The sequence below is a fragment of the Oikopleura dioica genome, chromosome PAR, assembly GCF_907165135.1.
Source record: "Oikopleura dioica chromosome PAR, OKI2018_I68_1.0, whole genome shotgun sequence".
In the NCBI taxonomy this organism is placed as follows: domain Eukaryota; kingdom Metazoa; phylum Chordata; class Appendicularia; order Copelata; family Oikopleuridae; genus Oikopleura; species Oikopleura dioica.
The window spans coordinates 481,559-507,586 of NC_137293.1; the positions used below are offsets into that span (position 1 = coordinate 481,559).

General features: G+C 38.7%; 3 protein-coding genes and 1 long non-coding RNA gene across 5 annotated transcripts; 2 read left to right on the forward strand and 2 right to left on the reverse strand.

Annotated features, from left to right (window-relative positions):
- Positions 1-1,200: 1,200 nt before the first annotated feature.
- LOC145704458 (uncharacterized) lies at positions 1,201-2,623 on the forward strand. Its single transcript, XM_081781913.1, has 6 exons — positions 1,201-1,494; positions 1,537-1,667; positions 1,713-1,816; positions 1,885-2,008; positions 2,066-2,195; positions 2,482-2,623. The coding sequence occupies exons 1-6, from the start codon at positions 1,203-1,205 to the stop codon at positions 2,613-2,615; spliced, it is 915 nt and encodes a 304-aa protein (XP_081638039.1). The 5' UTR covers positions 1,201-1,202; the 3' UTR covers positions 2,616-2,623.
- Positions 2,624-2,889: 266 nt separating this feature from the next.
- On the forward strand, positions 2,890-3,889 carry LOC145702390 (uncharacterized). The gene is made up of 5 exons (XM_081779613.1): positions 2,890-2,951; positions 3,042-3,279; positions 3,324-3,438; positions 3,542-3,615; positions 3,656-3,889. Exons 1-5 carry the CDS (start codon positions 2,922-2,924, stop codon positions 3,805-3,807), a joined length of 609 nt encoding a protein of 202 aa, XP_081635739.1. The 5' UTR covers positions 2,890-2,921; the 3' UTR covers positions 3,808-3,889.
- Positions 3,890-4,141: 252 nt separating this feature from the next.
- Positions 4,142-5,077, reverse strand: LOC145702391 (uncharacterized). The gene is made up of 3 exons (XR_014134311.1): positions 4,859-5,077; positions 4,372-4,442; positions 4,142-4,327 (listed from the first exon to the last, which is right to left on the reverse strand). It is a non-coding gene; the product is annotated as an uncharacterized LOC145702391 (long non-coding RNA).
- A 1,898-nt stretch (positions 5,078-6,975) lies between these two features.
- On the reverse strand, positions 6,976-8,669 carry LOC145704265 (uncharacterized). Of its 2 annotated transcripts, XM_081781712.1 has the most exons (5): positions 7,765-8,669; positions 7,529-7,691; positions 7,442-7,481; positions 7,314-7,391; positions 6,976-7,268 (listed from the first exon to the last, which is right to left on the reverse strand). In XM_081781712.1, the coding sequence occupies exons 1-4, from the start codon at positions 7,974-7,976 to the stop codon at positions 7,348-7,350; spliced, it is 459 nt and encodes a 152-aa protein (XP_081637838.1). In that variant the 5' UTR covers positions 7,977-8,669; the 3' UTR covers positions 6,976-7,268; positions 7,314-7,347. The 2 variants fall into 2 exon arrangements, with proteins under 2 accessions (XP_081637838.1, XP_081637837.1); XM_081781711.1 differs by having other exon boundaries at positions 7,314-7,481.
- Positions 8,670-26,028: the final 17,359 nt, after the last annotated feature.

Sequence of the window (26,028 nt, forward strand, 5' to 3'; positions counted from 1 at the left end):
TTGAACGTCTCTCCTGTTCTTGCATGTGTAGGCCTAAAACGTCTTTCCTGTTGCTGCATGTGTTGCTTAAAACGTCTTTTGGGCCCCTAGGCTAATATCTATTTTTCCTGTCTCATCGTTACGTAAGAAGCCGAGTCATCGTCGAGGCTAGCTATTATTGCTATTATTGGGCTGTTAGGCGACGTGGCTTTACCAAGCATCTCTCGACTCACTCATTCATTTAGCCTAGGGGCCCAAAAGACGTTTTAGGCAACACATGCAGCAACAGGAAAGACGTTTTGAGCAACACATGCAGGAACAGGAAAGACGTTTTAGGCCTACACATGCAAGAACAGGAGAGACGTTTTAGGCCGCACATGCAGCAACTGGACGACGTTTTAGGCCACCACCTATTTTACATCCCTGGTGACCAAATATTATAGAAAACCGTTTACAAAACCTTTAAAAAGCAGGAAACAAGGGATTTCTAGAACGTTTCGGATTTTACCCTCCGAGTGCCGGGATTTCAGGTTTTTTCCCGGCACAAGGAGGGTACCCGCTTTCTTGCGATCATATTGATCTCGATATTGGAATCGATCACGAAATTGGTCGCTCTGGTCCCTAAACTGATCGCGGACCTGGTCGATTTGATCCCTGAACTTGTCGATTTGGTCACGGATGTTGTCGCGGAACAGGTCGGTTTCGGAATTCGTCGGTTTCGTGCTGGCTAATTTAAAAAAATGCTGATTTTATTTTTGATGATTTGCATTATTTTACGACGTAAAATAGACGTTCATTAAAATGAAAGTACGGTCAGTTGATGTAAGAGTTTATTTCCGGTTCGAATTTAGACCCTTTGCTATTTGGGTAATTCCGAAAAAGGGATATCAATAAGTATGTATATTTTTTGGTTTATTTTTTGGCCCGTAGTAAATATTGAGCCTCCTGAAAAGAAGAGACTTTCATTAGTATTTTAGTAAAAAGGTCTGCCGAAAAGTTTTTCCCAAAAAAATGATTTCCATTTCGGCACTGTGCATAAAAGTTTTCTTGAAAATAGGCTTCAAAATGGAAATGCTTTGCGGCATTTTTGCCGAAAAGGAAATCTCTACTACCGAAGATAGCACCTCCTATTATTAAATAACGATTTTATTTGCATTTTACACCTTCAAAATAATAACTCGCTAAAAGCAAAACCACCATTTTTCACGCAATCCCCTGAAAGCATGAAAGCCTTAGTTCCCTTTTTCACTGGAATTTCCGCCATTGGCTGGTCCCCGGATAAGTCTATCGGTGACCCAAAAGTCCAACCATTGGACTGCTACCACTGTACTTACAGAGAGAACTCCGATGGAACCACTTTTGGAAATGAAGCTTGTCAAGACGTTTCGGACCCAGAAAAGTCGAAACCGTTCAAGATCACCATCCCGAACCGATTTTACAACGTGACCGAGCCAACTCCCGTCGTCTATCGATACGACTGCGCCACCTACTGGATCACCGGAACTCGCTACGATAGTAAGCATTGATCCTCTTCAAAATGTCAGCGACAATTTAAAGCAACTGGATCCGGGGAGACGAAAAAGACGACCTTTACGGAGCTCAAACGGGACTTCATCATGATCCCAGATTACAACCCCCTCTTCGACTACGGAAAAACCGGCGCTCGTCAAGCGGAGCTAACGATCAAGGTAAAGATTCGAGGTTAAAAATGCCGCTTTGAGATTGATAAATAGATTGATGACACTCTTTGTGGAAGCCAACAAATGGCAAATTGCTCGAAAGCTGCTACTTATCCCGACTCGCTTTTTGCTCTTGACTTGGAGGAGCCAAGGACTGGCTTGAATAAATTAATACAAAGTTTCGCTTATTCCCGGACAAAATGTCTAGCCCTGATCATAGAGACACCGGAAAGTGCTACAAATGCGAGGGAGCCGAGTACAAAGACAAGAACAACAAGTGGCAGCATCCACAAGCGCATGAAGAAGGATGTGCAAGTCTTAATACCGATCAGCCAGTCCGACCATGTGACGTAAGATCTTATCAATCTATCCGAAAAGACTGCTGACTCATAATTTTTTATTCTAAGGCGACTTGTGAAGTTTTGTTGATGAGTGTTATGCAAGGAAAGCATGAAGATCCGGTTCTACGATTCATTCAACGAGGCTGTCTGCCGACGAACATGGATGCTCATACAGTTGCTTATCTCGAAGTCGATAGTATGTTCAAATGCAAAAAATCCCTTCCGATTGAAATTATCAAAAAAAAAATAATGGCGACAAAATTTGCGAGGGCGGCTATTCGGCCGCTGATTGGCCGGTTCGACAAATACGAGCCTCTGATTGGTCCAAATATTATAGATATTATAGAAATATTATAGATCCAAATATTATATATAAATGATTAGAGCGAATCATTTTCGGGTCGAAAAATTTTGAAAATATAATTTTTCAAATTTTTTTTTCGAGGGAGAGCATTTTTAATGCCTATTTATCATAATTCTAGAGAAGAACAAATACAATATGGAGACATGCTACGACAGCCTTTGCAATACTGGATGCACGAAGAAGGGATGCTCTGCTGCGGGAACTACAGTCATCTCTTTATTCTTACTGATTTCATCCCTCTTTCTTATCTAAAAAACAGAATAAACCTAGGCGTATTTCTAAATTTGGGTCTCTTGAAAACGGAAAGTTCGACTTTCAAAAGTCTGAAATTTCAAATAATTTTTCGATTTAAAACAGCTTTGGGGTGTCTCGTTACCAATTTCGTTCTTGAATTTCGTTTCATAATGAGATAATGACTTTTGTTGTGCAATCAAGAAGTCATCCCTTCAATCCGTGGACAAAATAATGATTACACGCGTCCGCGGGGAGCGTAGATAAGATATAAATATATCCCCGCGCCGCTCGGCGAAAAATATTCAGTCTGAAGATAATTTAGAAATGAAATTGTCAACTATTTTTTCCGCCATCAGGAGAGCTTTTTAACATCAGAGAATATACTTCAATAGCAACTTGGCTCTAGAATTAGGCCTTTTTTGCTTCAATTAAAAAGCTCCGAAAAGCGCCGTTTCCGCCACCGTCGGTAACACTGTCGATGACTGTACATTGGACCACTCCGTCCTTTCCGGCGACACCAGAATCTTCTCCGCCTTCAACCGAAACAAGAAGGTCCCCCGCCCAGGCGCAGTTGGAGACGACTCGGCCAAGATCAAGTTCACTATTTACGGATCCGTCGACACGGATTACACTGGCTTCCTCCTTTTCTTTAAGCAAGACTGCGGCATTGACTTCCTCCGAGGTACGTAAAACCCACTCTTCATTCGCTCTTGACAAAATATTCAGCCCTCGAAGACGGCCGAGTAACCTGGGACATCCTTGACCGAGGAAACTACTACACTCCAGAATTTGTCTACCACCGAGTTGACAAGACACAAACCAATGTTGCTCTCCAATTCCGGTAAATTTAAATGAAAACTTGGAGATATTTTATCAGTCAAAGTCGTTATTTTCCAGATTTTTAAAGACCACCTTTTTTCATGTCTGACTGTATCTCATTTAAGACACGCTGGTGAGCCAGCATCCGGCACCGTCTGGGGCAACTCAAAGAAAGATATGTTCGCTCTTCAACTTCACGGTATAATCACCCTTCCCTCTTCCCAAAAGACCGTTTTCAGGACTCAAGAGCGTCAACTGGGGCAACTTCGACATGAACACTTGCCTTACCACCGGTATGGCCGGAAAAATGCCCGACGGTAAAATCCCCGCCGGCTCCTCTGTTGGCGACGACTTTTCCGCCTGCGCCGCCTGGGCCCGAAACATCTGGTAAATCGCCGATTTTTGACCTGCTTTAATTCATTGAGCATGAAAAAGAGACTAAAAAGATTAAGCCTGAAATAAAAAATACACAAAAATCGAATGAAAAACTCGTTTTTTTTTTTACAAAAAGACGCAGCCATGGCAGAATGTTTATTTTTCGGGACATAAAATAAAGAAAAAAGGGATGAGGAAGAAACCACTCGGCTGGGCAGGAGTTAAAGAACTTGAAAGGAATAAGGAACTACCAGAGTTCTAGAGATAGAGAGGAGAAGATCTGTCGCGGGATTTTTACGAGGATTATCCGCAGAAGCGTTTCTAAATTATCAAAATCCCGTGTCCTAGGCGTTATCATCATAATACCAGCAAGTGCTTTTTTCTCTCTAAATTACGAAAGATAAAGCCCACACGCAAAGCCGCCGCTGCTCAGGCGATCGAGACCGCGGAAGCAGGGAACTTGCGGGCGACGATATCGCGTTGTCGGCTCGGAGAAGTCAGACAAGTGCTTACGGATACGGTCGTGCGTCGGAGCTCTAAAATGACAGATAAGAAGAGGCAGTTGTGAAATGGGGCTTACGGGTTGAGGGACCAGCTCTTGAGCTTGTGGAATCCGACGTTGCTTGTTAGTCGACGATCCTTTTTGTTTTTCTAAATACAGCTTATTAATGTACCATCTGAGGGCTATTCTATTATAATGAGTCCATCCGACTTGCTCGTATACCTATTAATTTTTGATCGGACGAATCGTGATTACAAAAATTTTCATTATTTTAAAGAAAAGAGCCAATTATGGTTCTTCCACACATAAGAATTAGTCTGGAAGAATCTTCCAGGTAGATATCATTATCTTGACATTTTTGGTATTCATTTTTCTTTTCTAGGAATCTGGAATAAAATCAAATATTTTTCGAATATCAATCAAATCAATCTTGCGTAATCAAACAATTATTTGCTTTTAATTTTCATAATACCCGTTTATTTCGCTTCTTTCTCTGCTAAAAACACATAAAATGTAGCATTTTATCATCAGTAGAAAGCATTTAACATTTTAAATTTGGCCTCACCTTATCCTTGTTTCGTCTTCTTCGTCTATTTTTCTTCTCTTTCTCCTTGCGTCTTCTTTCCTTCTTGCTTCTTCGATGTTTGCGGTCATGTCTCAGACTTCGACGGCTTCTGTCCACGAGGGAATCATCGTCTGCAAGATTTTCTGAGATTTCAAACTTCGTGATTTCTGGAATCTTTGAGATAGCATTCTGATCTTCCAAAACTATGTCTGTCAATGGCAGGCTTTCCAGGGCTAGAATTATCAATTTTTTCCGATTTTCTTTTAAAAAAATACTTTGAAAATCTCTTCTATGATTTCAGTTAGGTTTTATTTGAGCCCAAGTTCCTGTTAGTAAAATGAAAAGTTGTTGTTAGGACGGCCAAATTGACGAATTTCATATTTTGTTTCTCTTTTTTGGTTTTTCTTGTGTCTGTGATATGGGATAGGACTAGCGACTTCCGGATGCTGGGCTCTGTGTAAATTTGAACACCTTCCGATTTTCACAAAACTTAGTTCTGGGTTTTCCCATTTTGAAACTTCACTGCAAAAATTTTTGAGAATAAAAGGGTCAAAAGTTTATTTTAGAGGAAATTTTAAGATATGAAATCTTCGTCTTTTTTCGAGAATCTGCGCAGAAAACCTGAGTCAGGGTCCTGAAAAAGTCACATATAAAAATCTGAGGGTTAAAATTACTGAGCCGCTTCGCGGCTTTATTTTAGAAAAAGCCGCTACGCGGCTTTTCTTCAGAGCGGGCTTACTACCCTGACACAGGTTTTCTCCACAGGTTTTTTAGTCAAGATCTTTTGGTTGGTCATTAATCCCTCTCCTAGGGTTTCAAATTCGTGATGGCTCTCTTTCTTTTTTTTTCTCAAAATGGAAATGTACAGGGGCGATATTAAAGACTCCAGTTGGAATCACTAGGATTTATTCAAGAATTGAAGTTCAATCTCTGCAGGAGATGGAGCTCCTGACAGCGTTGCGCGGGGACGTCACGATCACCCCCGCGGCGAATCTACGCCAGAGAACATAAAAAAGGCCACCGAGTCGATAGATCAAAAATCATGAATGGGAGCAACTTGCTTTCATGTTATCAAACACGTGATTCGACGCAATCTTTCGATATATCGCAAATACTCATTTTCAACGAAATTATTTTCTGATGGAAATTAATATTTTATTTTAAACAGTAGAATATATTTTTCATCAACTATGTTTCATTTCGTTATTGTATTATTGTCCACGTAATTGGTATTTTTGGAAAAGATCTCATGCGAGGTCTCCTTTTCCATTTATGTTCCCAGTCGTCTGTCAAGGCGCCGAAATACATGGTTATTGTGTCGTCGCGGCCAATCATAGTTTTTCCGTAAACATAAATTTTACTGCCGAATTCTTCCTCCTCCTCTTCTGTCGTCGACCAATGACGTAATTCATCTTTTGGGTCGGACGACTGCGCGAAAATCTCAAAATTTCTTTTTTCGGGAGATTTGAGAACAATTTTGTAGCGAAATTCGTTATAAAATTCTGTTTTTACACCTCTTATCCAGTCTAGGAGAGTTTCTGGGTCGTCGGGGCCGGTCCAAAGGACCCTTTCTATAATGAAGAATTGAATGCTGAAGTCGTTATAAGTAATTGGGTATCGAAAAAGTTGATACACCTCTTCGTTATTTGTTTTGTAGAATTCTGCCGAGGTGAAATCGATTTTCAGATTGACGATCTTTCTTCCAGCGACAACTGCCTTCAGGAAGAGGTAAACATCTGATTCGTCGTTTGCGACTCGAGAATCAATTTAAAGGATGACAAAAAATTGAGAGTGATAAAATTATCAATTTCTTAAATTTTGCCATCCATGTTCATAAGTATCTATTTTTTGAAGCATTTTCTTGTTTGATAGTTTTTCGAGATCGTCTTGAGTGAGATCATTTTTTTGTTGAAGTTCGAGCTGCTGAACTTTCTCTCGAAGAGATGCGATAGTATTCTCCAGTCTGACAATGTGGCTCATTGGGCGGTTTTGAACAGATACATCTGATTCTCGTGAATAAGAAACGCTGCTCTCTGAGATATAGGTTTGATCATCGCAAGTTTGAAAAGATTCAGCATCCTCATTTTGTTCTGACATATTTGGTGAACTAACAGAAATTTAACTAAAGAAAACTGATCATGAAAACCATCATAATGGTCATAAAAATGTGTTTTATTGCCTATTTTTTCCTATTGATTCATAGAATGAATCAGAACGCGACAGAATATCAGCAGTTAGAAAAGACAAAGTTTCTAAACTTTTAGGTTTTTATCTATTTAGCCTAAAACAAAATTATCAGAATTTCAAAGAAAAATATAAAATCCGACAAAAAAGACAAAAAGTGCGCAGATTTTGAAGAGAAAGTAAATATTTTTGGAAATTTTTCGATTTCGGGGTATTCTTCGATCGTCTAAAAAGATAAACGTATTTTTTAATCGATGATTTGCTTGCAAACCTCGAAACAAAGACCATGTGCTTCCGGGAAGTTGTTAGTTTGTCGCTGAAACATGCCATCCTTTGAAATTCCACTGAACTTATAGGAGTTGACAAAAACTTCATTATCCGTATAAAACCCCAATATACTTTCAAACTTGGTGAATAAATCATCTCTCTCCAGTTTTCTCTTAAAATAATTTTCAATAATAAAATAACAAAGACTGAGAATCAAACATTCGTTTCGAATTCGTAAAGACTCGTGTCGCGGAGATATCCATTCATCCAGATGATATCCTGTGTGACTTCCGGTAAGATCTCGTGGAGAAAGGAAAGTGAGTGCGATTTACTTGGCCGGTACAGTTTTGAACCTTCATTTTTGCACTGAGCAACCGCCTCGCTAGAAATCGCAGTAATAAAGCTCTATGACTCATAGACTATGAAGCAGGCTTCCCCTTACTTATGTTACTTACAGTATTTTTCTCGGCCTTCTGTTCAGAATTTTTCCTATTTCTTTCGTTGTCAAATAATTATCGAATCTCAGACTCATCGGATCTTCCAGCTCCCAAATTCTACTCTCGTTTATATAATCTTTGTTCATGTATGTCTTCAAAGCAAACTTAGGGTCATCATGTTCGCAAAAGAAAGTTGCTTCTGTTCGATTGTCGCAGATTGAAAAGCCCATTTCGGTTCCATAAGCTTCACTACTCAAGTAAGAGCGATGAAGGCAGAGACCAAAGTCAATTCTTTAATTTTGATTTTGGTCGAACAAGTAATACGAACAAATAAACCTTGGATTTTCATGTTCTTAACCCGGGCTCGAAAACCTGTATAGAAAATCTGAGTCATAATCTGGAAAATTTTAAACGAAAAGCCGCAGAGTAGTTTTTTTAAAGGCCCCCGTCAACACTTTTCCTCAAAAAATGGAAATTTCAAAACAGCCGTATTTTCGCTTCTTAGTGTGCCCGAAAATTTTATACATTATGTAAACTCGTAGCAATTTTTGACCAATAAAAATCTAAAATTTTAGCAAAATTTGGACTTTTTCGTCATTTTTCGTCGAAAAGCCAACTTTATAACGCAATTCTGAGGGTACAAGAGTCGAGATAGGACCCCTCTCCCCCGTCAACAACTTTCGAAAAATCAAATGTCGGAATTTTAAAATTTTGGCCCGGAAATGGATTCAACGGGCCAAAAACGATTTTGAGGCTCTATTTTTTGGGGGTTACCTCGACTCTAACATCCTCAAAATCGCATTTGAAAATTGTACTTTTCGCCGAAAATTAATTTGCCCTTATTTTGGCAAAAATATTGATTTTCTTTTGTCAAAATTTACTCTTATCAAGTTTTTGAAGTAAGTTGAAGAACGCATTAAGAATCAAAAATGTGAGTCCATTTTTAATTTGCCAAAAAAACATTTTGCGAAATTTTATTTTTGCATAATTTCTTTTCCTTGAAATCTTTATTTTACAAAATATCTTTTTAAAAAAATTTTATTTTTGCGAAATTTTAAATTTACGAAAATCGGATTGTGCGGTTTTTTGGCAAGAACTTTTTTTTCGCAAAAAAACAATTTAACATAAAAAAAATTATTTTCTAAAATAATAAGTTTCAACCTTACAACTAACTAACTAACTAACTAACTAAACTAAACTAACTAAACAACCAAATTAACTAACTAAACAACTTACTAAACTAACTTACTAAACTTAGTTAATACCTTCCTTATACTAATTTCTCTATTGTTTTACATATTATTTCTCACTAATCATCCATTTCTATACTATTCCTACTACTACTATCTCTTCTGTTATCTACTATATTGCGCGCGGAGCGCGCTCCCTGTATTATGTTTTCGCGAAAACTTTTTCGCACTTTTTTTAAAATTTTTTGTACCCATGCTTTGGTTCCGGGTAGGGGGTGGGATGGGGGTATTTTCATTTCTTCCTCTTAGCGTTTTCATCATTTTTTTTTCACTTATTATTTTGATTTTTCCAAATTTTTTTTTGGCTGTTTAATCTCTATGAATTTGAAGCTTAGATTCCTTCCTCTCATTATTTCACATATTATTCGTCTCTTTATTTCTGCAACTCTTCTACAGGTATTGCTTTGGATGAAAATGGACCGTGGAATCTTTGGCAGAAGTTTTCACGGTTCATTTTTCCAAGCCATAGTTATTAATTATGTTATCTTTTACGGTCTGAATGTTACTGTCTTTGGCAGAAGTCAATAACATTCTCTGAACGTTTTAGATATTTTCACTTCGCTTATATTATTCCTTTTTCATTGGTGCTCCGCGGCCAATCATTGCGCTTCTCGCGGCTACGCGCCAACTTTGATTCTCTCTATTCTCCCGTGTAATTTCTTTATTACCTTGTTTGCTGTTTATTTTTTTTATTCTCATACTATATTCTGTGATGCTGTGCATTTTTCTCTCTGTTTTTTTGCATGTTTGTGTTAGTTGTTTTTTTCTCGTTTTTAGTATGATTAGTCGGAATCCTTCGAAGGATGCTGTCGATATTTGGCTATGGATCAAAGATACCTGTCGGGTCTTGGTATATGACGATGATACCCTTTTTCTTGAACAGATGAATTATGCTTCATCATATTTATTAACCCAGGCGCGTTCTCACGGCCTGACGCCTCCACAATCTTATACCACTGCCATTGTCTACGGTGCGTGCAATATCTCTCAGGTCTGTCATTTTGTTAATAATATTGCTGCGCCACATTGTATGGACCGTGTTATTATCTCCTTTCCGTCCACTAAAGAATTTATGATTCTAAATGAGATGGAACTTCATAGTCCAACTCTTTCTTCACATTTTAATTCTGTTATGTTTCTTCCCAGTGGCTTAATCGATGTTTTGCCGCCGGTTGCCGATTTTCCACTGCCTCAGTTTACCGATTGGGAGTCAATTTGGAGTGCTATTCTCTCTAAAACTACCTCGCTTCATCGATCGATTTTTTCTGATTCCTATGCTAACTTATCTTCTAATGACCATTCCCCCGAATCTTTGTTCCGTAACTTTCTTTATGATGGGTGTCTCAATCGTGATGCTCTTCTGAATCTTCTTAATAGCGGTGTTCTTGTTCATTCATCTCCTGATGACTTCCGTCTCACTGGCAATGCTGTGGCAATGGATTCTTCTGTGTGTGCCTCCTCTTCTATTGCATCAACTGGAAAGTCTGACCCCAGTTCTACATGTCTCATTATTCCTGGGAAGTCCTCTTACCAGTTGGTATGGCGTCCCAAACAGTCTCTGATGAAGCGCGACCATTCCCGTGAAGCGCGGATGGAGCCAAAAAGTTTTCCATCATTACATGTCTTTTCCAGTAAGGTTTACCCTTTATTGGATTTTATCTCGTTTCTATCAACCTCAACTCCTTCCTCGTCATCGATCGACCGCGCGCCTCATCTCTACACTGAAATTATGCCCAGGAAAATTGTTTCATCTCTTCTCGAGTTCACGCGTCCTGTTTGGTTTCGGAGGTGGAATAATTTTGACTTATGGAATCCTAAGTATTTTCTCACGCATATTAATGATGTTACATTTCTACGTTTTTGGAAGTCGGCCTACGATACTTTTTCTCGGAAAACAAAAAATTTACTTCTCTTCCGCGGCTCCAACCTTCATGACGACCTTGAGCTCTGGTCCCTTATAAATACTCGTAATCGTAATGCTTCTCTCTTCAAAGATGAGTTTTTTCAACTCATTACGCGTCCGCCTTTGTCCGACTTCGTCAATGAGCCTCATCTTTCAACTTTTACATCCCTCCTGGCTCGTTTTCATACCCTCTCTGATACTGCTCACTCTTTTTCTCTTGACTCTTTGTTGAATGGCGCTGGTCCTTCTCATATACTTAATTCTGGTCCACTGTTATCCAATATTATTCCCTTTTCGTGCCTGCCTTCTTCCACACGATTCGGTTCTCTTTCTATGGAAGCTGTTCAGGAGGCATCTTCATTAGTCTTTACTCTCCCGCTTCGTGGGAACTCGCTATGGCAACCCTCTGGCTCTGACCCCCATGTATCTTTGAAATGCAAAAGTGGAAATTCCTACTGTTTTGGTACCGCTGTTACCTGTATTACACCAATAATTTCTGATTCGGCATTCGCTTGTAAATGTTCCTGCTCCCCCAATGCTTCTGGTGATGAGAATGTTGCTGTAAAGCTCGAGTGGTGGGTGTTATTTATCTATTTATCCTTATTTTCTTTCTAGCGACGAAAACTAGAGCTTTGGACGCCTCAATTTTTGTGTGCTACTTTCTCAAAGTCTTGTCAGTTATTATGTTTTCTTATTTTTGTGTTGAATTTACTATTTTTCACTCATATAGAGTTGTCCTAGGGTTTTTTTAGTATGGGTACTCAAAACCGGATTCAATCTGGCCCTATTGTCGTTCCTGCGGTTTCTTCGGGGCGCCTCGAAGTCGATCTCCAAATTCTATATCATTCTACGAACATGGGCAATTATCAAATTGCGATGATGGACGATATTCTCCTCATTCTTGAGGATCCCATATATATTATGCATCTTGGCGATGAGTTGGGCCAGTCTTTGCGGGAGAAGCTTTTTGTATGTATCCCTTCGTGGGAATGTGTAATATTAATATTTGTCATAGACGTCTTTGTTTTAACTTGTTTATTTTTGCCCCTAGTTTATCTATGCTTTTAGTTCGATTGGCAACTTGTGAAGGACAATAATGCTGGCTTCTCCGATGTTCTCGTTCGTTGCGATGAAATTGTTTCTCAAATCAATTGGTCGTCCCTGTCCACCGATCTTGCTGGACAGGCCCAAGTTCGTGTTGCTGCTTATCAACACATGAAAGCCGGGCTCTAATTTTTACATGTTGGTTTGATCTTTGTTTTCCTTATGTATATTTATTGTGAGCCCCTCCTTGCCTCTTCCGCCGAAAAACTTGCCTTAATCGAAGCTCATTTTCTTCAAAATTTTACTGCCTAAAAACTTTCATCGGCGATGGCTGTGAATACTTGAATATCGTTCTTTGGCTACTTTTCAACTGTTTCGGGAACTTATATTTGCTCTTTTTTTTTTATGGTATTGTTTTAGTATGATGTGAATCTTCAAGATGCGACTGCGGCTAATTTGCGATGTGTACTACGAGGACGAACTCCTAAAGAATCTTTGGAAGAAAAGGAGGACACCGCCGCCAGCATACTCGTTGATGTCACTGAAGAAAGCGATCATGCACAGTGACTTTAGTTGCACTTATCGATTCGTAGTTGTTTAATTTAATGATTTTAGACACAAACCGAAGCTCAGAATCTCAAATTCCACTGGTTACGCCATTTCATCCGACGGAAGGACCAGATAATCTTGGTATTGTCTTATAAACCTACCGAAACAGCTGTTGAACTTATCGCCTTACATGTTGAGTTAGTCGGTGAGTCAGGAGGGGTTTCGCTAATCATGCGAGACGTTGATCTTTCGATATTTTCTATATCTAGCATAGTCCCTGATTTTTCTTGATGCAAAGAAGGTGATTTTTGAAAAATAATGTAAAAATGCTTTAGGGCTTATCTTTTTAACAAGAGTGTGTTCTTGGCTTTAATTATAGTTTTTTGTTTTTGAATGTTTCATGTGTGGATTCTCTTGACTAAGTTATAAATGACAAATCAATTCCTAAAAACACTCAGGACGGCGGTTATCTTTTGGAAAACGACGATTCTACCGAGCATGAGTAGCGGAGAAACGAGAGTGAACAGTTGAATCTGCAGCCGCTGGCCCAGAACTCGAGGTTTGTTTCTGATTAAGAATTCCAAGTCAAAAAGCCACTTTACCTGAAGGCGAGGGAATGCAAATAAAGCCGAGCAAGTAATTGAAGGCCATAGTCGATCCTGACTATCGGTTAACCTTCTATTTTCTGTTGAAGCGATTTTACTTTACAAAGAGCTTTTTTTCATCATTCTTTAACTGATCTCTTGAATGAAGTACTCACCTATTTTCTCCGCGTGCCCTGAGAAGTTCTGGTATAATCTGTATTATGGGACATCTCTTTTAAATTTATTATACGTTGTTTCGAACTTAGCCGTCAATAATTAACTATGGTTTTATTTTAGAATGGCTATTAACCCTGATATCCTTGATTTGAATGATGAAGCGCAAGTTAATAACATTTTCTCTATATTATCTTCTGCACGATTGCTTTATGGTGATAGACAAGTTTGGGGAGAAAATGTAAACCGCACCGAAGCATTGTGGAACGTTCGGGCAAATTTTTTTTTGTATTCGGCTGCCCGATTGTTGCCGGATTTTTTTCCTTTGGCGGGTCTGATAGTTGCCTGATATTTTCCCTTCCTTATTTACCCGGGCGCGACTGATGTCCGGAAATTTAAAAATCTGTATATATTGAGGGAAAAAGATTAGTTCCTTTTTCGTAGTAAGAAAGACGCTCATGAAGACCCGATTCCTGATGCTTTAGTGATAATTTTGTATTTACGGCCCATTAGTTGTCATTATTACTCTGTGCCCAGACTATCTCCTGGCGCCGATATTGCCCGTTTCCTGACCTTTTTTGCTTCTTAGCATATAAATATGAATCCTACGCCGCCTGTTTGCCTGTTCGCCTTGTTTTTTTGGCTGGGTTGCTCGATTCGTCCGTTCCGAACGTTTCACCATGCTTTTAGACAAGGCACTTCTCCTTTCCAATCTGCACTGTGTGACTTTTACCTCTCGTCTTGGTTTGGTTGATTTGGAGGACGTAGAACTGCTCCGGCGGGCAATTGGTTTCGATATTTTGAAAGTCGAGTACTTGTTTCCCAACTCTCTACTTATCCTCTACTAATTTGTCTCTGTCTAGTTACTGCATCTCTATTCCTTATTGAAGAATGGGCTGTTGTTTCGGAAAGAAGAGATTGCAGATGCCCTTATCTTTAAGTCCAGGCTGACTTATACCAATTTGCATCTCGTTAATTAATTTCATTCATTATATATTCTTTTCGTTTTATTAAGTCACTGTTATGCTTCTCTTCTGTAAGTTCCAAATGGGCTTCAGAATCAACTATTGACGCCATCTCCTGCTATTTGGATGTTCCTGGGGTTGATCAATTCGTTGCCAGGTATTTTATCAGTTTGAGGTTATGGAAGGTGAGTTGGCCATCCCGAACTGATTTTTAAAAATGATTATAGCTAAATTAGCGAGCTCGGAGCTTAAAAGACCAACAATGCCAAATGCTACCTGCTTAGTGATATAGATTTGCATCGGCCAAAGAGAACACTGACTCGAATTTGGAAATTTGAGGATATATTTAAAAATCGATCATTTTAAAAATTTCTACCTGCTAACATGAAGCTGCTTAACAGAACGAGACGCCAATTGTTGTCAAAAAAGTTGTCGCGCCTAAAAGCACTTATTTTCAAAAGCAAAATAAGCCTTATGGTTTTTCAAATCAGGTTTTTAAGCGCCATTTTTAAGCTGCATTTGCAGAACGCCGTTCCCCTGCAGAACGTGGCCGCCCTACACCCCTGGGTGGTCGACTCACCTTCCATCCCTCATCAGTTTATAATTGCTTCATTATATTTTTAGTAAATGTCGTGATCATTCTCATTACGCCTCTATTTTTGTTGGAGCTGGTTCACCGTCGTCAACTCAAATTTCAGCCAATTTCACCCCCTCTCATTTTGCTGCTATTTCTGTTACCGACCATAATACTGCCTGGAATTAATAAACAATCGAAACCAATTATTTGACCGCGCTGCGTATGTAAGGGCGATTTCAAATTTTGTTGACGGGCATTAATATTTTTTCGTTTTTTGCCGATATGAAAGAGCACAAAAAATGAGGCAGACTAGTGTATAAATTATCATCGTGGCTTTGTAATTACCTTAATATCTTTAGGAGAAAGTCCAAAAATATTAAAACTTATCGAGTCGCGCTCTTATCGAGCTCTTATCGAGCTCATTCAATTTTCAGTTATAATAGAGCATGATTTTACCGTTTCCCTGGCGTTTGCTTTAGCTACCAAAATTTGCTTTGTTAGAATCACTGATATAAGAAATATTTGATCTTTATATTATATAAATTATATGATTTATGGCTAACTTTATAATAATACCAATTCGAATGAATGACTTAATTTTTTATTACCAACCATAGTTGTAGAAAGAACATTTATATTGAGCTTGGATTGAAAACAAGTTATGGTTTTTCAAAAATCATATCAAGAAAGTTTTCCTAGTAAAAATAAAAATAAGGCTACTTCCGCATTTCCCAAAATCCTGGATTCTAAATCCTGGATTTCTTAAAATCCTGAATTTGAAATGCTTGAATCTGAAATTTCGTCATAAATACTTGGCTGCAGGTTGATATTGTTATAATTGTCGATATGAGATTTGTTAATCTGATTCTTTTTTTTTCAAATGGTTTATCTTGGATTTGAAATTTTTGTTTTTAATGCTTTATTGCTGCTCTGTCTTGCCTTGATTTTAAATTAGCCTTTCTCATAATTGATTTTCTCTCTATATGATTAATTGGTTTTGGTGCTTCTCGGTGCTTCACTTTATGTAGATATTAAGGCTTGCATCGCGATAATAATGTGTATATTAACTGGAATTCGAGTTTTATCTTGTTCCATTCAAATATGTTGCATGGTGCATATATTATTTATTTCTAAATAGAACAAATGAATCATTCTCTGATTTTCTTACGGTTTAGTATTCATCATCCTTTTATCGTTGCACATAATAATTTTTTTTTAATTTTATCTGATAAGTTATTATCGATGAATTCTTTATAATTGTGCCGGTCCTTATTCTCTTCAAAAATGTTGGCGCTCAATTGTCGGTTATATCCTCTCTTCGATCTTCTTGGGGTCTGTGGGTTGGGTATTTATTTAAAATTTTTTTCTTGTAGTATTCTTTCTCATTATATTGATTATATGCGTTTTCCAGTTCTACTTTTGGCATATTTTGTTTCTAGTTGATTATTAGGTACCCTTGTCGAATGGTACTCATTTTCGTAGCTTACTTGACTCATTCTTCCAAATGACTGAATTGTATTTTTTGAAAACCTAAAACATCGTCCTTCTTACCATTCGTACTGGGTCCGTGATACTTCTAGTCACTCTTGGGATCTCTTCAGTGACAATCAGTGGTGCCGGATAATGCTGCGGTAATGGGCTCATTGGCGTTATTGGCACAATGATCGGTGGGTTTCGGTCTTCCTAAAAAAAAATATTGATTCTCCTCCTTTTTTTTTACCTTTTTTTCTTCTCGGAGTTCTTTGACTTTGTTTCTGAACTCTTTCCTTTTTCGCCCAAAACGGCATGTGCATATCGTTGCTTAACGGACTCTGAGTAAGATATCTTGATTTGTCTTCATTAGTTGATTTGTTTTTTTGCATTTTTTACGAGGTGGTGTTTCGATTGTTTTTCATATCTTATTCGTCTTACCTGTTAGGACTACTCCAAGAAGGAACGCCCCTGCCACGATTAAAGCGAAGTAACCTGGAGTGCTTACGATGTTGCTCACTTAATTTGTTTTTTTTTTCTAACATGTCAATCTTACATGTGTTGTCATGCAATGAGCTAAGGCTGAAAGCATCGTTATTGCAGTGAATGGTGATTGCTTTTTCCAATTCGCTCTTTCCGTTGAAGTTGCTCATCTCAGTGGCCGTGGCTAAGTTTTCATTATCATTTTGTTTTTTTTTCTGACCACATGGATTTTAAATTATTAGTGGTTTAATTAAAGTCTGTTTCTTGCCTATTATTTTCTTCCAAAACAATATTCTCTTTCGTTGTATTCAATACGGAGATTTTTAAAACTCGGATTCGGGATATCTTGTTTCAACTCCGGAAAGTCTAGAAACAGTGTCGTTCGTATTTCTCCTCGAGCGTCCTGATGACGTCATTAGGAGCGGAAATGTGTTTTTTTTTTGTTTGCGTCAAAGTTTTTGCTGTGGCGAAAAACATGTTATTTTTTTATCTTGTAAAATTTTTTGCTTTGAACTTGAATTGTTTTTCGCCGTGGTTTTTTTAAGTTGATTGTCCCTCTGCCTTCGTGTTTTTTCCTGATAGTTGGCGATATATCATTAGCTGTGATACTTAGTTTCCTTCACAATTGCTCACAAAGTTCATTTTTCAGCGCTATGTCGCAGAGTAAAATAACTCCCTCTTCCCAAGAAATTCCCCCTGATGTTTCTTCTCAAGTTGCTGATGGAGGTGAGGTTATTGCTGACGCAAGAACTTTCAGGAGTATGAATATCAATCGTACTAACGAATATACTCATGGATTGGGCGGCCGCTTCAAGGATCGTCGAATAATTGACGGAGTTCTTCATTACAAAGTAATCTCCTTCCTACTTCTTTCTTTTAATTTGTATCTTAGTTCAGCGTTAATAATGGCCCGGAATTATTCTATCCGCTCTATGCTTTTACTGATGAGGAGATTTTCGAAGCTCGAAAGTACGATGCGTCTTTTCGGAAACCTCGTTCTCTTTTACCTGGGACTCTTCATCTTGACAAGAAGGAACCCAAAGTATGTTTTCTCGCTCTTTAGTTAAATAATTTGTAGTTTTCCGAGCATTCGCAGTGGCTTGTTTCAAAGATTATTGGACATAAAACCGAAAACGGCGTTCGTAAATACAAGGTTGGTTATTTTGCGTATCTACAATATCGCCACCATAATTTTACTCGTCTGCAATCAATTTCGTTATAGTTTTTCTGTCTTAATAATTCTTTTATAGGTTCATTGGGAAGGATTTGATGAATCTGAATCTACATGGGAGCCTGAAGAATCTCTCACTCAGTTTGGCTCCGTTGTTTTGACACCGCTTCAAGAATATCTCTCGCGTCTTTGATAAAAGACCAATTAATAATTGTCAATTTTTTTTTTCTATTAACACGGTTACGATTATTATCTGTCCTATTGTTTCTTGCGAATATTTAAAGTTTGTCGATGTTCTTGGATTCCCTGATTATGCTTACTCCTGCTCTCTTTTTTCTTATTCCTGCTTTGGTCTTTTTGAAAATAAATTTCCACTCTTGCATATTGGTTCTATTTCTTTATTTGTTTCAGTTGATCGAAATTTGGCATTCTCTCTTCTTTCTCTCCGTCTGAATTTATAAGGTTTTTTGGGCTCTCTTGTTGTCTTACTTTTACTCTTGCGTCTCCGTTTTGATATCCATCTCGGCGTTCGATTCTTCGTTCTGCATTTCTTCTGATTCCTGTCTTTCATACTTCATGCTTGCGTTGACTCGCCCCTATTAATTCACATATTGCTTATTCTGTGTCTCTACTCACCTCAATCTTTTTTCTTTCTTCTTTCAGCTTCATGATTGCTTCCTTTTCAGCCTGGAAGAGCTCCTGTTGCAATTCTATGATTTCCTTTTCCATCCGTAGGTTTTCCAGTCTTTTTCTTCGAAGCCAAGCTCTAAATTTATTTTGTTAATTTTGTAAGGGGTCTTGTTTGTCCCAATTCATAAATTATCCTTACTCTAATTTACGTTCTTCCCGTTTATCGCGTTCATCCTGTTCTCTCTCGTGCTCTTCCAACAGCTCCTCGTATGGCTTTCTTTTCCGGATTCTTTATAATCAGATGTTCACTACTTCATCATTCTATCTGTAATCCATTAGGGACTTATGAAGCTCGTAAAAGATATAATGCACGCGGAGCGTGCTATTGTACTAGTTTCTCTAATTTTGGTTTGTGATTTTTGTCAGAACCCTCCTGTTTCGGTTATTGTTTCCGCGTTTTTCCTGGCGGTTCGTCATTTTCGGCGCCCATACGTTGTTTCTCTTCTTTATCGTTCCTTCCTTCTGCATACCTGTGATTTTGGTTGGTTTTTTTTTTGCCAAAAATTTACCTTTTTTCTCTTTCTGTCGTTCCTCCATTCTACTTTGAACGAATCTCAACTGATTTGCTGGCAGCAGTGCTTCTCGGCCTTTTTTTTTCGCGCCGACTTCTCGAAAGACTTGAGATGATTCAATAATCAACTTAGTTTGGCTTGAATTTCTGATATGATTGCAAGTTTTTTCGGTGATCGATTTCGCTGTGCTTGCTAATTTCGCTCGCCTTTTCGACCTCAACTATTTTGTGGCGTGGCCTGGTCGTATCCGAATGATTATATTCCCGGATCAGTTTTAAACTGATTTACCGGTGTGTAAAGGTACTGTATTTTCGCGGTGCTGTTATGCATTTGACCTCTATTGCCCGTTTTGGATATTTTTTGTCAGTAGGCGGCCATTTCTTGATAACTTTTTTATTAAGATTAATTACATCGGTCTTCGCCGCTTCATTATGTCATTGCTGAGTTTTGCCCTTTCTATTAACCGTTCAATCGCTTGCATCATACTTCTGCCCCTGTGTTGTTTATGCGCTGCTATTTTTATCTTGATGATTTAACAAAGTATTTAGCGGGCCTGGAAACCATCAAAAACTTCTTGTCAAGTTTTAAAGAGCTTGTCGAGAGGAGTCGGATAATATAAAACTCCTGATAGTTCCAATATTTTCTGTCAATAAACTGATAAGAAGTTCTCTTATCAAATTTATATACCAGCGCCGTTTTTTGTTCAAGAATAGCTGTCGTCATTATGTCCCTGGAAATTGAAGTTCCATGTCCGTTCTATGGCGGAGGTGTGCATTCGCCCCTCGGAGATTTGGCTGCCGCAATTTTCGGGCAAATTTGAAACCTCCATATCAAATGCTTATTCTCACAACTTATTTGCACTTGCTTTATTTTTGTAACACCTGCTCTTGTAGTTTCATTGGTATCATTTTTATCCATATGTGTATTTCACTGGATACTGTTCTTTGTCAATGAGTTCGTCGGTTTATTTTAATCCGTTTTCGCAGGCTCATATTTATTACTAGTTTTTCTTTTTCATCTCTGCGGCCACTCGATTGTCTGCTTTTTGTTTGGAGAGCACTAGTCTTGCATGTGCAGCAATGATCGTCTCTGCTGTTCCTTGTCTACTCTCGACTTGGTGTTCGATGTAATTACTGTAATAATTCGATGTTATCGCAATTTATACCTTCATACCATCTCTCATCTTCGGGTACATTCATCAATTCATTCGCCAGCTTTCCTCCTTTGGCTTCGAAATCTTCGTAACTGCTCTTGCATTCGTTCAGCAATTCCCCTATTTTTTTTTTTATTAACGTTTGGCTTTCCTTTTACCTAGTTCTTCTATGATCTCGGTATACTTTGCAATCTGGCCAAAATCCTTAAGAGTTTTTCGTAGATCTTGAAGGAGTCTGATTGCGTCCTTGGAATTTATTTTAGTCCTTGTTTTTATTTCGTCATTACCTTTACGTTGTCATAGTAATGCATAAGCATTACGATGATGTCGTCTCCTGTGAACCTACGGACCACATCGCGGGCGAGCATCAGTGGGTAGAACATTCTTAATAATTTTATTTCATTACTGTATAGCTTTTAATTATGGCCCAGTATTCTCTTAGAAAAGTCTCTGTCGGCATTCTGTTTGCGGCGATGCATATTTTGTGATTACTTTCGCTTTTATATTTATATCACCGTTCCTGGACATGGGTTTCGGCGGTTGCTCTGCTCCACCCATCTTGTCAAACATTCTTTGTGGAAGAGATGATGGCAGTTTTTCCCTCTCGCCATTATCTCAGTGAAGTTCTGTAAGCAGATTGAACATTCCTTCTCGAGCTCTTCTTGTGTTTCAATAAACACGTCGACTAATCGGCCTTCCTGTGTATGTCGCCTAGTGCCATGAACAGCACGTAGCCTTTGCTCGTTGTACAGCGCTCTCCATGTTTCTTGATTGTTCATTAACGGTTTTCTTTCTAGTTTTTCCGGTTTGAACAATTCCTATGTGGCGGTGGTAAAAATTGATGATCTCTCGGCTATAAGTCGATGAATATAATCCTTAGTACTTATCTTTTCTCTTATATCCCTAAATGTATTCCTCCATGCGTGGATCATTTGGGTCCATAGTATCATCTCTTCGTAGAAACTCATCGAGAGTCACTTGATTCATTTGGGCATCGTGCATCAATTGATCTTTGATTTACGCTATTAATCTTCGTTAGTTTTTAGTCTACCTTGGCCCCGATCTTGTTGAGCATTGCTGTTCCTCCCTCGAGTATCATGTCCGATTCTTCCATATTCCTTTTTTTTTTAATTAATTTTTTTCCTAGGTTATTTTGTACCTGTTCATTATTTCTCTCCATTCTGCAATGTTTTTTGTGTTAATCATTACCCAGGAAGAAAATGATAAATGAGCTCACGCTTAAATTACCTATTAAAATATCTCACGTTTTCAATTCGAGAAAACTCGAGCGTTCTATACAATGAAGGCAGGGTTGAACGTTGGGACTGGTCCACTCGGGCAAACCGGGCAAAAAATCGGGCGGGCGGGCAAATCGGGCGGTGTAGGGCTCGATTTTTTGAGGTAAAAATCGGGCTAAGTCGGGCAATCGGGCAAAATCGGGGCCCGGGAAAATAGTCGGCGCCCGGAAGAAAAAATGGCATCTTATGGGACATAAATACTGAAATTTTCTTTAAGAACGACCGGTTTCGGTTCTCCATGAGTGCCCTTTTTCCTCGGGATACAAAATTGTCCTTCTTCTTCAATAAATTTTAATCGGGCGGGCAATCGGGCGGCCATATTCTAATTTTTTGCCCCAACGTTCCACCCTGATGAAGGTTTGCCTGAGCACAAATTATCGGATTCGGTGTCTTAGCATCAAAATGTGTTTTGTTTCGCGAGTGAAATATAGTGGGAGGTTTTGATTTAGTGTCATTGCTTTTTTTCTTGTTTCCCCCAAAATCTACTCATGTTAAAATATTCGTTGGGGCTCTTGATTTCAACCGTCTTTTTGTCCATTTGATCACTCTGGTGTGTTCTTTGGAAAAATTCGCTACAGGCTTTTTGTGGTCGACCTTTCTTCGCATGTGTCATTATGTCTTCTATGTCTTTTCTTTGATTTTACGTGCCTTCTCTGTTTGGGTACTTTTGAAAATCCCTTCCTTCAGATATTCCCCAACTTTCCAGTTTGGTTTTGAGATCTTCGTTGTTTGTAAATGGGCACAAATGATATTCTTCCTTCGATTTTGCAATCTTCGTTTTCGTTTCGCATGTGTAGGATACTAAACTCATTACTTTTTGTTGTAATTTGCTTCATAATTACTTATTGGGCTCTTTTTCCCCACTTGTCCATATGCATATTTAACGTGATACTCGTGTTCCGCTGCTGGATTTTGGTAGTTATGCATTTTTGTTGTTGTTAGCTTCAGGGCATCCTCCATTGTCATTCCTGCATTTCGTAGGAATGACCATAAATGCAGCCGTCCCTAATAACCTTTCTTATCGTTTTTCAACTCATTGTTTCCCAGTCAGCTACTTTTTTTTTTATATATTAGTACAGTACCATGTATTTTAATTTTCCATCCTTATCTAGTCCGTTGAACAAATTTCTTAAACAAGGTGGCATTGATGTTCTCTTCATGAATTCCAAATTGTCGTATGTGAGACCGTTCGTTTTTGCTTGAATTTCTTCCGGCTTTACATCTTCCATTATCGCTTTCAGGATAGGCACTTAATTATCGCGTTTGTGCTGTATCTAATTACTTCGATAGTCACTAGCAAGAATTTCGGATTCTGTTTTGTGCGTCATATCGCTAAATTTGTTTTACCTAGTCTTTCTGTTTCATTGTACATCATTGCGTCGTGCTTAACTGCGAATCCGTCTAACCAGCGATGGTTTTCTTTGTTCATAATACTTTTAACGTATTCTATCAACTCTTGTTCGGCAATATAGGCTTAAAAATTTATTACTTATACGTTCTGATGTTTACCTTTGCCTTGATGTAGAAAACAATCCCTCTGCGAGACAACAGTCTCTACTTCTGTCCACGGAATGCGATACCATGTTTTAACGGTCACTGTTCTCATATTGGCACATTCTTTCAGTTTCTTGGCGAGGTCCGTTGTCAATTCCTCAGCCTTTACCTCGTCGATTCCTTTCGTTGCGTTCTTAATGAAATTCAATGATGGTTTTTTTTTGTAAATTACCTGCAGGAATTTTTTTTTTGCTTTTTCGCTCAGCAACGAATATCTATACTCGAACAATCTGAGCTCATTTTCTATAAACCAAGCCCGACGCACTGGATCTCGACACACTGCTATCTTTAAGGTCCAATGCGATACGTTATCATTGTTCCTTTCGTCTAGTGTGGGGATCAATCGCTCCAGTCCGATATATTTCACAAGTTTGTCGCGTAAAAATGATTCTTCTAACATCAGGGGTCGGTATCTGCGCAAGAAAGTCTCATTTTCGAGATTTCATCTTCGAGCTGGCTTTCCCCGCGCATCAATGCTTCCCTCAGCTTTGGTCATTTCTGGTTCGGCCCTTATCCGCCAACTCAGTTCTGTAGTCGCCGACCCCAGCCTAATAGCCGTTTTCTTATACTGGTCACAGTCTTTTGTTTGTGTCTATCTTTTCTATTCTCAATACTTGAGTGGGCATACTCATTATACCTTCGATGATACAAAGAGCCAAGTATCTTGCTCTTGTAATGGCTATTAATTTATCAAGATCGAAGTCAGTGTCCATTGGAAGTTTTGAATATATTCGGACTGGGAATCTTAACAATTCATCGTCGAGTATTTCCTCGTCCTTGCATTCGACTAGGCCAATTCCTCGATGTTCCCTTTTGTATATTTTCGGTGGCATTCTAAATAATTTCGGTTAATTAGCTCCTTATCCATTTTTCTCTCTTTCTTGGTTATAAATCGAGCGGAGCGAGTCGGCGATTTTCTTCCTTTCAATGGATATGCAATTGTGTGAATGTTTTTGATTGCTGGTTGTCTCTACATTTGACATGCTTGTTTTTGGTTATTACTTATAGACTATAAGTTATAGTTTCAATCTCAAATGCTTATCCCCGTCTTTAGCGATCCTAGATTCGACGTACACAGACCGGGCAGTAGTTACGTTCCATAAGCCATCGTTCTTTATTGGAAATCACAGTTTGCTTTTCTATATTTTATTGTTCATTTCCCGTTCCGATGCAGGCTCCATGATAGCGATGTTCACACATTTGTAATTGCACTCCGTCAGAATTAATTTCCTCTAGACAGATGGGGCAAAGGCTTCCTTGACTCTCTTGTTCAGTCCTTTCATATCTTTCCATTGTTCTCATTCTCTGTTCTACGCGAACGTCAACCTGTATGCCGATGGTGTTCGTACTGTTGCCACTCTCGTTTTGTCTTTTATTGGCATTTTCTAGTGGTTGTCTATATTGATCAAAAAGCAATTATTTTGTCGTGTAATAAGTCACAGCTATTTTTAATAAACCATTTTAGAACTGCCTTTCTGCTAATGATTGGCGTTGGACGAACTCTTCGTACATTTCCTCATACACATTCATCCAATCTTCGTATTGGTCGGCCATGTTTCCATTTTGTGATCCTTTCCGTGATATATATCTATATTTATTTATATTATTTTATTTTTTTGCGTATTGGTATCACGGTCCTAACTCAGGCTCTTGAGCCCTGTTTTCCTCATTCATTGTTGGAGTTTGTCTTTCCTCTTCTTCGTTGTTTCCTTCGTTCTCCCTTTCATCGATTTCATTTTGACTCGCTGGAATGCTCCTATCCGTATCTCTCTCACTTGCATTCGACGACATTTCAATCTAAGAAATTGCCTTTTATTTTTGAACACTTGTGCTGTTATTTTATTTGCACATTTTCATTCGCCTTCTCCTTTTATTCAGAATTCATTCTTTTTATCGTTCTTCTCTCCGTTCTTTCGTTTCTCCTTCTATTTATTTTTTGATTCTGTCTATCTTTTTTCCTACCTCTTGTTCCTCCTTCTTATCAATTTTCCCCGCCATGAATGTTCCGTCCATCATCAATACTTTCTGTTCACCTTCCAGCCCCGTTGTTATGAACGTTCCATCCATCAGCATATTTCCTTTCCTGATTTCTTCCCCTTCGTTGTCAGTCTTGTTCACAGCGGCGGTAAGATCGATGTTTCCCTTCGTCATTCAAAAATTATGGAATGATTTTTATCTACCTTCAATGTTCCTCCTAGGTGGAAGGTTCCATCCATCATGAAGTTATCTGGTGTCTGTCTGAGCGTTGCTTCGCCGTTGGACAACGCCTGGAGGACTTTGAGGTCCGCGGTAGTCTTATCATTTTGTATTTTATTCATAGGTCTGCGTACCTCGATGGGGATGCTGCGATTTCCGGCTGTTGGAACGTTCTTTTTGTTCATGCTGTCAATAATCGTTTCTTATGTGTATTTTAAGTTATTAAATATGTTGTGGGTTATTATTAATACCGGCGATGTGAACAGTGCAGAGGTGGGTTCCAAGTGGTTTTGTTCCTTCTTTATCATCGGAACTCTGCTGCAACGCTTTCTCCTCCTTCAAGGTTTCGAACTTCTTTTGAAGCATGGTGACATCTCCTTCGCCTTGAGTTTTGACTACCATCTCCAAGGGTGCCTTTATTTTTTAATCATTTATTTTTTTTAGGTTTATACCTCCACTCTTATGGCTTTGTTGATGTCCGCTTCATTGCATTCCTTGAGGTCTCCTTTTTGCGTGAACATAGCATTGTATAATATTTGGGTCTATTTACCTGCGATGTGGATGGTGGCGAGGATGGAGCTGGGTGTCACCATTCCATTTTCTCCGTCGACTATATTAATCTATGTTTTCGTAATGTCGATTTACTTGTTACCTCGATTAGGGTGAGATGTTTTCGGAGCGTTGTTTTTGTCCTGTTTCCACATAACCG

Coding starts and splice junctions, on each gene's coding strand:
- LOC145704458 (XM_081781913.1), top strand. CDS start 1,203: ATGAAAGCCTTAGTTCCCTTTTTCACTGGAATTTCCGCCATTGGCTGG. Junction 1,495..1,536: donor CACCGGAACTCGCTACGATA/GTAAGCATTGAT, acceptor GACAATTTAAAG/CAACTGGATCCGGGGAGACG. Junction 1,668..1,712: donor AAGCGGAGCTAACGATCAAG/GTAAAGATTCGA, acceptor ATTGATAAATAG/ATTGATGACACTCTTTGTGG.
- LOC145702390 (XM_081779613.1), top strand. CDS start 2,922: ATGAAATTGTCAACTATTTTTTCCGCCATC. Junction 2,952..3,041: donor CAACTATTTTTTCCGCCATC/AGGAGAGCTTTT, acceptor AAAGCTCCGAAA/AGCGCCGTTTCCGCCACCGT. Junction 3,280..3,323: donor CGGCATTGACTTCCTCCGAG/GTACGTAAAACC, acceptor CAAAATATTCAG/CCCTCGAAGACGGCCGAGTA.
- LOC145704265 (XM_081781711.1), bottom strand. CDS start 7,976: ATGGGCTTTTCAATCTGCGACAATCGAACAGAAGCAACTTTCTTTTGC. Junction 7,692..7,764: donor AGAAGGCCGAGAAAAATACT/GTAAGTAACATA, acceptor TGCGATTTCTAG/CGAGGCGGTTGCTCAGTGCA. Junction 7,269..7,313: donor CACATGGTCTTTGTTTCGAG/GTTTGCAAGCAA, acceptor TTATCTTTTTAG/ACGATCGAAGAATACCCCGA.